The sequence below is a fragment of the Haemaphysalis longicornis genome, unplaced genomic scaffold (genome assembly GCF_048455015.1).
Source record: "Haemaphysalis longicornis isolate Haplotype H1 unplaced genomic scaffold, Haemaphysalis longicornis Haplotype H1 scaffold_6, whole genome shotgun sequence".
NCBI lineage: Eukaryota > Metazoa > Arthropoda > Arachnida > Ixodida > Ixodidae > Haemaphysalis > Haemaphysalis longicornis.
This window is the reverse complement of record NW_027526407.1, coordinates 33,657,832-33,672,549: the sequence shown is the minus strand read 5'-3', so window position 1 is coordinate 33,672,549 and position 14,718 is coordinate 33,657,832. Positions and strand designations below refer to the sequence as shown.

Sequence of the window (14,718 nt, the reverse complement as noted above, 5' to 3'; positions counted from 1 at the left end):
TGTCCTTAACACGCGTTTGTTCCCAGAGAGAGAGAGAACAACCTTTTTTAATGCCTGCAATTAGGAGCGAGCCCCGAAGGGGCGAGCCTCTAAGACGCGGCCACGACGTCGTGTCGGCGTGCTCTACTAGCCGCTGCCAGACCACGCACCGCAGGTCCCGGGGTGTGCCCGGATCCCGCAGGCACGATCAAAGGCATCTGGCGTTCGAGGGCTGCCTCCACTTGCTGGACGGCCCGGAGTTGTGAGTCGTATGTGGATGTTCCCAGACCCACACCACCCTCTTCTTGTCCCTTAAGGTTACACCTATCATCATCCGGAGTTCAAGTACCGCTTTCTGAGCATCTTTCGGTTGCGGTTGGCGGAGTCACAGTGGGGGTGCTGTCGAAGTGGGCGATAAATGTTTTGTACCCGAGGGAGCAGCCGAGAGCAAAGGCATCCGCGTGAACGTCGCTGTGCCTCTTAGGGACTGCATTGTCATACAGGTTGAATCGTTTTTCGAGCTCTTCGCACATGAGCCACCACTCGGGTGGTTCGAAGTTCCCGGCCACCCTGGTACGGCCAAACACGGGCTGCCTAAACTCCATGTCGCGCTCTCTGACGATAATCTTAATGAACATGTGAGCGGCTGGTCGCTCCAGACACAGACTCATGTGGCCAGCCTCGCTGGGCGTCTCGTACACCACCACGTCGCAGCGGTCCGGAGGCACGAAACACGCGCTCTCACTGCCGAAGCAGGGGTCCAATCGGTGGTCCTATACGGAACTACGAGCATAAAAGCAGCAAAGGTAGAACCAAAGTATGCTGCGACGCACCACTGGGAGGACCAGCAGGAGCAGCAACCTTTGAAGTGGGGGGGAGGGGGGAGGTGGCGGAGGGGGCGTCCAGAAGATCATTCCGCCGTTCTTCGTTGTATCGCTTCCGTGTGTCCTGCTCTTGGCCAGCCCACGGAAACCGGAGCAATGCGTTCCAGCTGAAAAGCGTCGATATTAAATCCAGCTTCCCTGCAGTAACAAAAAGAACGCACTGCAAGTACACCACCAAAGAGCACCCAGTGGAACAAGCTTGGCGCCAATCGTCAAGCCGTGCGGTTGGCACGAGCTCAGCGGTGACGACCAGGCTTGAGAAACCAGGAGGAACTCCGGGGAGAAAGAACAAGGGAGGCTCGCTCCGCCAAGACCGGCTCACTGTCCAAAGACCTGTCGGGGTAATGGCGCCTAATTAATTATTGGCGCCTGAGTGGAAGATGAAGGAGCTCGAGCGAGAGTCGCCCACTGGATCACCGGTATCGAGGATGGTGATGTAATTGGGGCAGTGACAATTATGATTCCTAAGGTTTGGGAGAAAGTCAATTATTACTTCACTTTATACTTTCAAAGTTTACGCGGAAGCAATGATTCAACCGTGAGACCTTTACCCTGCCGCATATTTTTGTCTTTGTGAGCACCTGACATCCACACTGTAACACCGTCCCTTCTTCTAGATTTGACTTTGGCTGGTCGAGATGGCCAGGGCTCATAACACCACAGCAGCGCGTTGCCAAAGGCTCCACTGCCCAATGCACCCACCCCTCCACGTTACATGTGTGGCGATGAAGAACGTTAATTAAACGTCGTCACATGCTGCTTCGGAAACCCAAACTAACCTAAAGGATACCAGCCCACTAATCATAGAATGACACATTGGACTGTCGAGCGCAGTGTAAACAACCATTTACGACGTCGTTTATTCGTGTCAGTTTCGGTTTCGACAAAACGAACGCCGAGCGGCCGCCATGACAGGAAGTATCACGTGACGTCACCATTCTTGCCGCACCGCTGCCGCTCTGGACGCGCGCGCCCAGACCGGCTGAGGTCTTCACCGTCCCCACGCACCCGGGCAGAATGACGTCAGTTCCAAAACCATGACTTCCACACACGCCGGAGCAGCGCGCGCCAACCACAGCCAGTTCATCGGCTTCTTACGGAAGCCCCAACGTCGGCAGTTTGGGGCAAGTATAGCAGATGATGTCATGTCGGTCCACTCTCGGCTTTCTCGTGCGGGCGAAGATTAAAATGGATTCAAAATATGTTACGCCGAACGGTTGCTGTTGAAACTTGCTGGGAGATATCTCCTGATAAAAAGGAAGCATTTTACATATTTATCTCAGCTTTGAAATTTCGTGTCAGTTGTAAGCGCCACGTCGTTATACCTATTTCCTCTAAAGTTTTTTTTTTTTTTTCATGGCGTCCAGCTCCTGGGAAACGTAACACTGGTAATGACTATCGCAATAGGCATCATTGATAAACTCTGTCCCAGAAAACTGCCAATTATGGTTCTGTTCTCAAGGCGCTAGAGGGTATTTTATGTGGTGTCGTCAAATGAAGACGCTAGGGCCGAAAGGGCTATATGGTTCTGCGCGGCTAGTGTGCGCCTGTTATATTCACGTGCACTCACGTTCAGGTTTCTCGCGGCACTCCCATTCCTCAATGTTCAAAGCGTAGTTCTTTTTAATGTTTCCTAAACTTTTATTGTTTAAAGTCGTAGTTTGTTTTAATGTTGTGAAGTGGGCACATTCAGATTGCTGACCAATCCCCGAAGTGGTGTGTTACGAATAAAGGAACAACGACAACATCTTTTGTTCTATAGCTCCCACCGTGCTGGGATAGCAATTTGCATGTACTGACATTATGGTTGAGCGTGTTCTTCCAGGCAATATTTCTGGAATATCAGATACGGTAGACCTTCGAGCTGCTACTGAGGAGACCAGAGTTCAAATCCCACTGAATCACGCGTGATTTATCTACTACTTAAAGCGACGGCCATTTTCTTGACCAGGCAACAACAACGGCCCTTTCTCGCAGAATGGGGCACTCAGGCTCTCGTCGTAATAAAAAAAGTGTGCGAGTATCTATGTCTCTTTCTCAAAGGGGCCCTAAACAGGGTTTCAAAAGTTGCAATTTTACGTGCACAATCGCTGGAATACTATCCAAGGAACGTCCTGCAACAAAAATGGCTTAAAAGCGTTGAGTATTAGCCCAGTTAGCCCTCATTCACACAGCCGTTTTTCACCCCGTCACGTCACCGTCACATCACCGTCTTCCGTCATGGGCGACGGTTTCTCGGACGATTTCTCACCGAAAACGGTCCGACGCGTGTGGCGGGAGGCCGAGCTCTACGTTTCCGTTCCGTCAACGCGACGGGACCACGCCCCGTGGTAAACCAGCCAATCAGAAAACAATTTTTTACGGCTAAATTGGGCGAAAAGAGCACACGTAAAAATCTAAGCCATTTTCTTTAATTTTCCGATTAAGCACGCTCAATTCTCGGCTAAACTGATCACTAGGCAGACGACCCTGTACTCTGACGGAGAGCTACAGTTCGAACGCTACTCCGTTTACGTCTCGGTTGGGGTTTCTTGGCGTGACAGTGCCGTGACGGGGAAGTTCACGGCTGTGTGAATGAGGGCTTATTGTTCATTAAAAACCGCCTGAAGCTTTTTCCCTCTCGTTGCACCTCCAAAGTACTGTGGAAGCTGTGACGTCACCGACCCAGGCGCAAGACCACCTGGAGAAACAGGGCAAGGTTCGAGATGCGCGCAGCCTTTGGCTTCGCTTTGCGGTACGTCACGCTTTTTTTAGCAGTCGACGGCAATGTCCCGCCTACATCGGGGCCGCAGGCCTGTCGGCAGTCGGGCCGTATCGAACCCACGTGCGGCCGTGCTCCTCGCGCCGGCCGTGCTCGCGTCGGCAAGCGAGCGGTTGAAGGCCAGGTGGGGTTGCAAACACAACATGCTCGCTCACGACAATAACTGAAGATTGCCACCGACGACTAGCGGCCCGCTAGCATTTCTCCATGCGGCGCTCTAGCGGCGAACAGGTCTTTCCGAGGTCGGCAGAAAAGGCTTAGTATCGCCGCAGTTATTCAGTCACCGCTTTATGAAGCCGCGCCGACGACCATCACAAGCGCAATCTTTCACTGCACTATTACCCCTCTCACGCATTTATGAACCGATTTTCTGCAATAGTCCCGCTCTGGAGGGCGGTGACAAGTTTTAGCTGCTACGGTGTAAGCCGTTTCGTGCGTGCACCGCACCGTGGGTTCGTTGTCGACAATGCAGGCAGATGCTTGCCACGGTCGCGCGTGAAGCGGCGTTTCCGTCTGCCGAGACTCTCCGTGTTTTTCAGTTTTATTCATACCTTGTAAACGAAGCGCTATATCTACGAACTCAAATAAGCTCCTGTGACGGGTGGCGACGATAGACATTCGTCCCTACGAAGATACGCCAAGACGCCGATGAAGGAGCGCCGCTCGCTGAAATGTGCACCCGCGTTTCCCCCAGAGCCCGGAAAGCTGATTGGCTATAGCATTTAAAGGGGCCCACCAATAACGACGCCGTACTGTTCAGCGCTTCGTGCGTCGTCAGAGCATTCGGCCACACGTCAGAGCGTGGTAGTGGGGCTATAGTGCCTAGAATTTATTCTAGGCACAATAGTGTGGCGACGGGGATCCGTAGGTAAACAATTAAAGAAAGAAAGATTTTTCTTGCGCGTTTCTGTGGCCCCTGCTTTACTCAGAAGTGTAATATTCGGTATACGTTGTCGGGAAGGCGTACTCTAGCGATTGCGCTGTGGAAATGGCGACCTTCGAAAACATATTTTCGGCCAGTTAAAGTGAATACGGCAAACATTGACGAGAAATACAATTTGCTCTTACCTTAAATCACACTTCCCACCTAAATTCTTTGTAATCACCATGTCGTGCGCTAAAAAGATTTTCCCAGTCATCCACCTTCACCGAATAAAATGTCTAATGACTTGTTTTCTTGTAATTTTGAATTTATTGGTCAGGTATGTTTTATTTCCTGGTGTACTCTGTGTTTGTGGCTTATAAACTCTTTCCTCCTGCATGTTCTCTCACAGCTTTCTCTTGTGCCTGCCACCCCCCCCCCCTTCCCCCGAACTAATCCTACCTACGCCACTGCATACTAGATTAACGAAGTAGAATACCGAGGGCATAAAAACCAACGGGTTTTACAAATGGCCTATACGCTCAAGTAGTTCAGCTCTAAGATTTTACGATGCCTGTTTTTTGTATATGCGTGCAAAAACCTGAATGCAATAAACTGTTTCGAAATGAATCAGTTAAAATGGATGTAAGCATTTAAAGTGGTCTTAACCCAAGCTGGAAAATTACGCAGTACAGTTATGATTAGAAAGGCGAGAGCAATCGTGCGAACATCGAGATGCAAATGAACGTGCAGGAGAGGTTGGTAAGAAAAACAGCTGCGCGGTGGAAGGGGGGGGGGGGAGATGAGGGAAGGGTAATAAGAGAAAAGGAGGTGAACATTGCTGGCGGCGGGCAAAGCACTGGCTTCCCAACCAGGCAAAGAAAGAAGCCCCCGCCAGCCTCCCCGTCTCCTTCGCGACGTTTATCTCTCCCTTGAAGCGTGTCTCAGGAGTTGTACGCGCTTTGCTTTTCTTGCTTTTGTTCGCCCTCTCCGCACTCGGCGGGGCCAACCAACCGAACGCTGCCCGGGCGGCCGCGGCAAGCGTTCCGTTTTCGCTTCGCCTCCAGAGTACGGCAGCCTGCCGTCAGAAGCGGGTGAGCGAGTCAGGGACGACCGTTTCTCGGCCAAGTTCAAGACGACCACGCGCCGGCAGCTCGCTCGTTCGCGGCGCGGGGCCTACTCACGACTCGACGTCGGCGAATCCGTCTCGGCACCCTTTGTGAAGCTGGACTCACTCGGCGTGCGCAAGATCGCCACCTGAATCGTGAAATCGACCTCACCTGACATCCGATCAACGCTTTCAGAACCAGCTATCACCGGATCCCCGCCGCCGATTTTAAATTTGGCGCCGTGTTGGAGGTTGTCATTGCTGCAGCAGAGCGCACGAAGAGTCCGCCTTTGCCGGTCGTCTGCTGCTTGGCCACTGTCGTCTGCATCCTCGCGGCTGTCAGCTCCGTTTCGTCTGCGAGAAAAAGAAAAGCAGCAGGCCCAACACAAGACCCTGAGGGAAGCCAAGGGGCGCACTGAACGGATTAGTGCCGCGGCGCGGCCTTCCGCCGGGCTTTTACGTGCCCGCTTTGGAGAAGGTCATCGGTCCCGAGTTGAGCTGCGTCTGTTGCCTGTTTGTTCGAAAGTCAACTCCACCCTTCAAATCCCCCGGCCGCGAAGCCATTGTTGTTGCATCTTTAGGCGAAGGGGGAAAGATGCCGGAGAAAGTGGCATTGCCTCCTCGTTCCCCTTGAATTCCGAGCGGGACTGTTAGATGACAGCGCGTTCTTCAAATTTGCCGCCAGCTGGAAAAAAGGGAGGCGAAAGGACTACTTGTGGGTGCAGCTGTGTCGGTGATGTTATGACGTCATTCAAAGCTTTACTCAATCGTGTTAAGTGCAGAGACGTTCACCAAGTTGTGCCCGAACATAGTCGTTATCTTACAATTGGTCCTGGATTCTGTCAATTACGCTACTTTTGAAAAGCATTTCAGTCTTGAACAGCGGCGTCACAAAATAGAGATGAGTTTATCAGTTTCACTTTCAGGGAGGTCGCTGCTGTGACTGGTATCTTGTTGACAGCCAGTGTTGTCTTTGGTCGCACTGTCGACACCGAAGCCTTTGAAAACTACTCAGGGACAAGACGCGACAAAGTTAAGCGTGCCAAAACCAGTTCGTATTACCATTATTCTTTCTGCGTACCCCAACTAATTATTACATAATATTTTTACTGGAAGTGTGATCTCTCTTCACAGTGGCAGGTTCATAAGCAGCATTCACTAAGCACCGGCTCGCTGATCGTGTTTTCTTGCAAGTTCGTTGAAACCGCGCAGACGACTTGGTGTGGATAGGAACAAAGTGATACAAATTGACTTAGAAGAAACTTCACGAGCATCTGTTTGGAAACGTCGTTGGGAGTGACCTTTGTGTTTGTGTGTGATTTCTACACCCAATCTTCAACCAACATCATGGTCGCCTTGGATATACCAATCATACCCGCGATCGTCCCCTTTGCGGCCTTCCTGTTCGTTCGTTTCGGCGAGCGGGTAGTGCCGTTTCAGACGGAACACATTCAGAAGGAGTACGACTACATCATCGGTGAGTAATGATTTTGCTTCTATATTTATATTGCTGGAAAGAACAGACGTGCCTCTAAAGTGCATGACATTACTGACGTTTTTTTCTCCTTTAGATCCTTGTAAGTGTCCTTCGAAAGTGTCCTTAGGTAATAAAATGAAAAAAATACCTCCAGAGGTATTGCAACAAACTTTTGAGAGTTTTTTTGTGAAAACCCATTACCGTGCTCATGAATGCAAAAAAAAAGCAAAACAGATTAAAGCTTGAGGCTGTCACCAAAAGCTGCAATTACACACGACCTAGTGACCCTCTCACCACAGAGCGCGCTTATTATTATGCGAGGAACAGGAGTAGCTTTATTTATCCTATCTGTGGTGAGTGCGGACACTTCGGACTAGAGAGGGGGGAAAACAGTTCACATTCATGTTCCTCTATACCAACTTCCGTTGACTGCGTTACTTGCTGCAAGACTGAAGTAATCTCTTAGGTTTGCTTCGTAACGTTTAAAACTGCGAAAATTGCGCGAGTTGATTAGTGTTAGTGATCCTTGTGGGTCTCTCCTTCCGAGTACCCTGTTCGTTGCGCTGTTAAATATCGCTAACTTTAACCCATAACGTACCTACGCATTACGGGGCCCTGATAAGCGATTATCTGTACTATTGAGAAATCAGAAATATTTATTTCATGAAGAAACCCAGATACAAAAATAGGGGGAAAGTCATCTGGATCCATAGCCGACATGGCTAGTAGTGGATCCATAACATAATATTTCCAATAAACAACCCAACACAATAATACAAAGATAAAATACAATGTACACGAGAAAAATATATTGTGCAAATTTAACACGATGAAGCAAGAAGCTCAGACATGAAGTATTTTTTTAACGAATGAGTGCTATGTCTGTTTTGTTTTAATTCGACTGGTATATTATTTAATAGTTTGGCTCCCAAGAAGTAAATGGCGCGGCGACCATATACACTGTGTATTTTTTGGTAAATTTAAGTCCCATTGGTGGGCGTTTCTGGCATCTAGTTTTGGGTGTATGAAATTGAATGACCGGTTAGGTGTTTTTAGCAATTTTTGGGCTAGTAACGTTGTCTTGAAGTCTCTTGCTACAATAAATGGCATGATTTTAAGTTCTGAAAAAATCGGGGATGTTGGTGCAGTGGTGGGGCCGTATGTCAATATTCTACTCCCTATTTTTTGGAGTTTCGCAATAATGTCACTATATGACGCATATGTGAATCCCCAAGATTCTACACAGTACGTAAGGTGAATTGCCGTGGAACTGCCCGGAACTATTGAATTGCCCCGGAAGCAAGACTGGCAATGGAGGTCTCTCCCCTTGCGTTTCCAGGAAGGGCATGACATGCCTATTTAGGCGTCATGATTCTGACCATGACCGTGACCGAGTCTCTAAAAAAACGCCTATTATTCCCTGCAACTGTAACATGCGGAAGTGTTTACTGCATGCTTCCATACTGCATTTACATCCGTCTTTTTTACTTTGCTGGGTGATAATTGCTCTCTATGCGGCCGGTAGTCTATTGTGTTTTTCACGAGGGCCTAATGACGTCCTCACGAAAGGTGTCGAATTCGTGCCGTACAACTTCCTCCCCCCCCCCCCTTTTTTTTTTTATTTTGTGCGCCACCCGGCTTCTCGAAGTAGCAGACGTGCTACACAGTCATCGCCTCTTCGTTGTTGCTGTTGATGTCCAAACTACATGTCGTGTAGAGAGGTCATTTTGCCAGGTCACTGGGGAAGGAACGCTTGGAATTCTTGTCAATTCTCGCCGATCACAAGTACCTAACGAGGTCTAAAGCGCTAAGTTGGGCGAGTTGGTTATTGATCGTACTGGAACAGTAAAACAGGGACAAAGCTAAAGAGGAGACGAAACGCACGTGTGTTTCGTCTTAGCTTTGTCCTTGTGGATATATTCGCTAGTGCTATGAATTCCTTAACATAACGAGGTGCTTGGACTTATTTTCGTCATTTTGTTTGCATTACTTAACAGTGCACACATCGTGCAGGCTCGTGATTTTTAATCATTTTACTTAGCGCAATTATCTATTGGTCATAACTTTTTTGAACTAGCATCTAATGAAACAAAAGTCTTATTGCGATAGCGTACGGTTTAGAAATTCCAGTCTGAATATCGACCTACATGTTGCAATACTATTTTTGCGCATATTAATCCCCGGAACACCCGGTCCGTCCATGCCGAAGTTTTTAGCAAAAACAACGTTCGAGTATATAGAGTGCTCAGGCCAGGTTAAGTGAGAGACAAGTCTAATTTGGTTTGCCTACTTAGAGAAAACGGTAACATGCAAAGTCTCCCTAGCTTGACTATTTTTAAAATAAGTGATTTTTGCAGCCCAATCTCTCGGGACTTGTACTCGACTTTCGCCTGCTGAGGCTTTTTTAACAACGAAGCTGTTAGGCAGGTCGTAATGTTTGGTGTCCGCAGTTAAAAATGGCAAAAAATTGCCGACCGCCCGCATGTGATCGCGGCCGGCCTCGCGGCAGCCGCCCTGCAGTTAACCAAACCAAGAAAATGCCTAGTGCTCGTGGGTGCGTGCCTCGCGAAGACCGCCCAGCGTCCTCGGCGGACATTTGTTAAGCCAAGCATACCCACTTAAAAATATTCCGCCGAGACTGGCAAAAAAAAAAAAAAAAAAACTCCTGCGTTCGCCGTAATCCTGGCAACACTTGCACGGACAGAAAAATATTCTTTTCTTTAGTTTTTAGTGTTTTGTTTCTTTGGCTTTGTTGCGCCTTGAGCAGCAACATCCCGTTTCAAAGGACACAGCCACCATCACCATCGTCATGACGCGTCATAGCATACGCCCCTTCAAAGTGTTGTAAAGTGATTAACACTTCAAAAAAAAAAATAAATGAAGCTCACACGTATACAGCAACAATTAATGGAGTCAAAATCGTTGCGGCAGCGAAGAATAAGCACATGGGCTGCAATAGTGGACTCAAACCTTCGCTATGGTCGTGAAGGGTGCGTACAGCTTCGCTAGTTCCAAGTCTTACGCGTTAGTGCGAACTTCCTTCATTTTCTTTTCGTTAACGAATAAGAGGAACTATTTCCCCTCTTAACCAGATCATAATTTCAGTTCGGTTAATTTGGTGTGAAAATTTCACAAGCGAGAATTGTCTTCACGCGAGACTTATCAGCGAAGGCCGCATATTTTTTCCCTAGATGCGTTCTGAGCTTCCCGGCCCAGCCTTACCAGCTTTAACAAATTTCTTGCAAGCACCTTGATTGTCGCATAATAGTGCGGTTATTTTACCTCAAACACGAGCGACACCTTTCAAAGCGCCTTTCGCGACCAGAAAACGGTTTCACTGAAAACGAAAAAAAAAAAAAACCATAAAGCACTGATGTTTCGGCGTACTCCGCTTTAATTAGATATCGTTTTTTTTTAACTTTTTTGCATGTGGGTGACGCGAACATCTCTGTTTTGCCCCGCAGGAAACCCGCAAAATGTCATTTTTTTGGGGTGGCTTGCACGTGTATAACACAACACACTTCAACAAGACTCCTCTCTGTGTGTGCTCGCATGTGAGAAACTCGTACTATTGTTTCAGAATGAGAACTATGAGTAATCTAATAAACATTTACCGCCACAATACGTAAGTTAGCCATTCTAAATTTAAGTTTTTATTTCGATGTCAGGGATAGTTGATCTTTTTTCATAAAATTACTTTACGACGCCAGTAGTAGCCGTACTACAGCAGTAGCACAATCAATGTAACAAATAATTAACGGCGCACTGCGCGAACAAATACCTACAAAGATACTTCAACCATCAAAAAGTATTGGTGCACATATTCGTGAGATAAAAACAAAAGAAGGTGCGTATATTTACTCATAAATACTAGTCCTTGTTTTCAGGGAGTACACAACCGCTTTTTCTTCTTTTTTTCCGTGTGTGGGCAAACTTTTTGCCCGCTATCGATGCGCTCGAGGCCTGGCGCATTGTGGTGCACATCCGTAAGGTAAAAACAAATGCGCTTGTTTACTCATATTTCATGTTACAAGGCGTAAACAAACGCATATCTCCTATTTTCCGGATCTCACGTATGTGGGCCAAATTTTTTATCCCCGTATCGATGCGCACAAGCATGGCTTGGGGCATTGCGTTGAGGTCGAGGTCAGCCGCAACGAGGCAAGAAGCCGCCGATGGCCCGATAGGTAATACGGAGCAATCGAAGATGATGCCGGAGGCTTGCTTCCTCGAGGAAGCAGGAAAGGTCGTTTCCTCTTCCACTTACGCGCATGCTGACCTCCCGGCATTCTTCGCGTCTGCACAATCGGGCCGCTAACGTCACGTGTTCCGCCTAACGGTCTTGTCTACGCCGAGATGGGATCTCGTTGTCTTTCTTTTTTTTTCATCTCGCGGGTGGACGAGCATTCAGAACCATATGCGTAGAATTCGATTAATCATTTTCTGGCCCTCCCTACATTGGGATTCTTCATGCGTTTCTTACGATGCTGTGGTCAAGCGTAAGCGGAACCGCTGCATAAGCTCTTAAGCGGAACCCTTGCATCTTAAAGGCGCTTGAACCGCTCCGCTATTAGTATTCCTAATCGTTGTTTAATGCAAGAACACTGCTGGGCAGCGAGAAGTGCTTCTGCGTTTTAGGCTTGCTTTGCATTCTTTCGCGGATGAAAATAGCTAGGCCCCCTGGAGGGCGTACACCGGAGAAGGGGAAGGGGGGGGGGTGTAATCGGACGAAGCCATTTCAACAAATGTCTGCACCCCCCCCCCCCCCTTCTTCACTGGCTTCCTGGGACAGCCACTGCGGCTGTTCGTGTGCTTTCTTTCTCTTCGTGTGCAGCTTTTTCAGCCATTTTTTTTTAATTTTTTATAATACATGAACCAACAGGCCCTGCTTTCCTCCTTTTCAACTATAAATGCCAAAAAAGTCTTACGCAATATGGAACTGCCTATTTGAATCAGTTAAATTGCGATATCTATTCAAATATGGCGTTCAAGTTTACTTAGGAGTGGGCAAGTGGGCAAGTTGGTATGTAGACATGCTAAATAAAAGCGCAGAAAAAGAAGCACTCGTCTTGTGTAGTTATTCTCCTTCTCCTGCGTTTTTCTGCGCTTTTATTTAGCACGTTCAAGTTTACAACCGTCTACTAGCTACTTCTCACATTCTAAATACTATAAACATTGATACGGCTTCTGAATTCTGGCCATTTCATTCTCTTTAAGCCATTTCACCTCTGTGTGTTAGATGCAGCATAACTGACGCTGCCGCTCACTGCTTTCTAGTTGTAGTGTGTTGCAGCATCCGTAACGTAATCCTCTCTCTCCTTGAAATAAAACCGAGCAGAAGATCACGCCTTTTCACAAGCACCACATATACATTACAAGCAACGGAACTATCCTGCGGGCAATGACGTAAGCGGTTTAAAAAGCTGCCCAAAACGAAGCCCAAGGCTTGAATTCGCTTGGGGCCAGCCATCGCCAGTGCAATGTGCGGCCACGCGCCTGACGTGGCTACATGAGGAGCACACTCGTCACCTTTCCGCCCTCAGAACACTGACCCAATGGTTGTGTTTCTTAGAATCTTGTAGGCAACCCTTGAGCGGCTTTAACGCCTTCTCGCGCTAAGCACTCACCCACTTGCCTACGTTCTGTGCAGCTCCAAAGAGACTGAACTGAAACTGCGACGCCCTTCTTTATTTTGATGCAACGACTGCCCGCCATTTGTTTCAGGGCCTTCATAACGTGCATGATTTTAAGGCAGCTGCCAGCAAGCTTGTTATCAGCATGGTTGTGGTTGGTGGTTTGCCTGCGACGCGATAAGGTTCAAACAAGTACAGCCCCGCGAACGGCGGTCAGCAACGCTTGGGCAGGCCTTTTCCTTGCCGGACAGACCGGTGCCATACCTTCTAACGCTGCACGGAACTTTTCTAGCGGGCTCCCGCAGACATGACGGCACTTCGCCTCCCTTTTTCTGAACTCGTCTCAGTACAACTTGTTTGCGGCGAGCCGCAAAGACGCTCCCAACATACCTTGCACCGATTAGGGCTCTTTTGTCACCCTCCACACTTTTTTTTCCTGCTTGTTTGCCGTCACGTAGGCTGGCCAGATTCCTCCCGTCACTCACTGAGAAGCTGTCCGTCTCTCTTTCTCGCTCTCTCGCGGTACCGGCTTAGTAATACCTCCGGCAATCATCTGCGCCTTCTCAGCCCCCTAATCCTACCATGCGCGACAGAACGTGTCAGGAGGAAAGTGAGGGGAGCCCCGCAGGGAGTTTCTTTGCGCCCTCTACTATTCCCGCCTCCAACGGGGGGTCAAGCTGCCGGGTCACCCGTCTTTTACTCCGGCGGTAAAAGGCCGTGTTTTATCGCCACCTGCAAAGATGCTAAAATTAAAATTTAAGCTTGAACGTGGAGGGTATCCGCATGGTTGTGATGCAATTCTTGCCGCGGGGAGCTACACATTTACTAAAAGCAAAAAAAAAAAAAAATAATAATGCCGGAATGAGCATTTTACGACCGGATGCTACACTTGGATTATGATGCACACCGCACAGAATAACCACCGGGGAATAGGGAATAGCGATTCATTTAGGCCACCGGTCGAAAGACACGTGGGCGTTTTCGTTTTTCGTCTCCGATATAACCGGTCTGCTTTGACATTATTGTTGTTTTTTTTTCACTCCGCTTGCTCTGCCAACGATGAATGTATTGACTGACTTCAAGTATATGGCCCATATTTATTGATTTTTAGTATCGTTGAACCGGTTCATTCATAACATTCAACGGTTGTTGAGTCGCCAGCGCCCCCTAGTACTTTGCGGCATAACATTTTTTATGTAATAAAAATGTCAATGCTGGCTTGTAACAGGGGTCTTCATTGACGTTGAAGATTGTGTCTTTGTTTCAATGTTTCGTTTGCGAATTTTTCTGGTCAGTTCATGTAATCATTCTTAGGTGGCTTTATTCGCATCCCTGTTTCTCCACTTAAGCTTTGTGAGCACACCGAGGCTGTAAATAATTGCGGAGATATTGTATCCCCTAGCGGAATCCATTTTTTATAGGAAACTAGCGAGTTATTTTATGAAGCCATATAGTTCCCGTGCATCTATCGCATATATCATTGAAGAGTGAAATGCACGGCTTGTCGAATCCGTGATTCCAAAACGCCTTAATTACTGCTGAAATAGGTACCCAAGTCGAATGCTTTTTCATAGTCTATGAATGCCATGTATGACGGTGTATTATACTCTGCACATTTTTCAATAACCTAGTTGACAGCGTGAATAGGGTCTAAAGTTGACAATATTAGATGCGACTGCATCTCATTCACTCGTCTTGTTCCTCCATACGGCGTTGTTGTCCGTCCACACCCCTCCCCCATTCTCCTCGCCGCGCGAGCTGCGCTCTCCGCCGCTCACCCCCTCTCCTCTCCGATAGCGAACACTCTCTCGCGAGGGGCATTGGATTGGATTCGATTGGATTGGATTGGCTTGGCCTGGCTTGAATTGGATTGGATTGGATTAAAGTGGATTGTGTTGGATTGTGTTTCGTCATAGCCGCCCCACGTTGCGTCATAGCCGCGGTCGTTCCAGCACCGGCCAAAGAAATAAAGAATACATCATACGCGTTCCTCACACGTGTCACGCAATTAGAG

The 14,718-nt window shown here is 48.1% G+C and overlaps 1 protein-coding gene across 1 annotated transcript in view; it reads left to right on the top strand.

The window, feature by feature from the left end:
- The first annotated feature begins 6,288 nt into the window (after positions 1-6,288).
- The window catches only part of LOC144142454 (glucose dehydrogenase [FAD, quinone]-like), a 102,812-nt gene continuing 94,382 nt past the window's right edge, over positions 6,289-14,718 (top strand). The window contains exon 1 of the mRNA XM_077673988.1: positions 6,289-7,071. Coding sequence (XP_077530114.1) covers positions 6,942-7,071 — 130 coding nt within the window. The 5' untranslated portion in view covers positions 6,289-6,941. The remainder of the gene's footprint in view (positions 7,072-14,718) is intronic.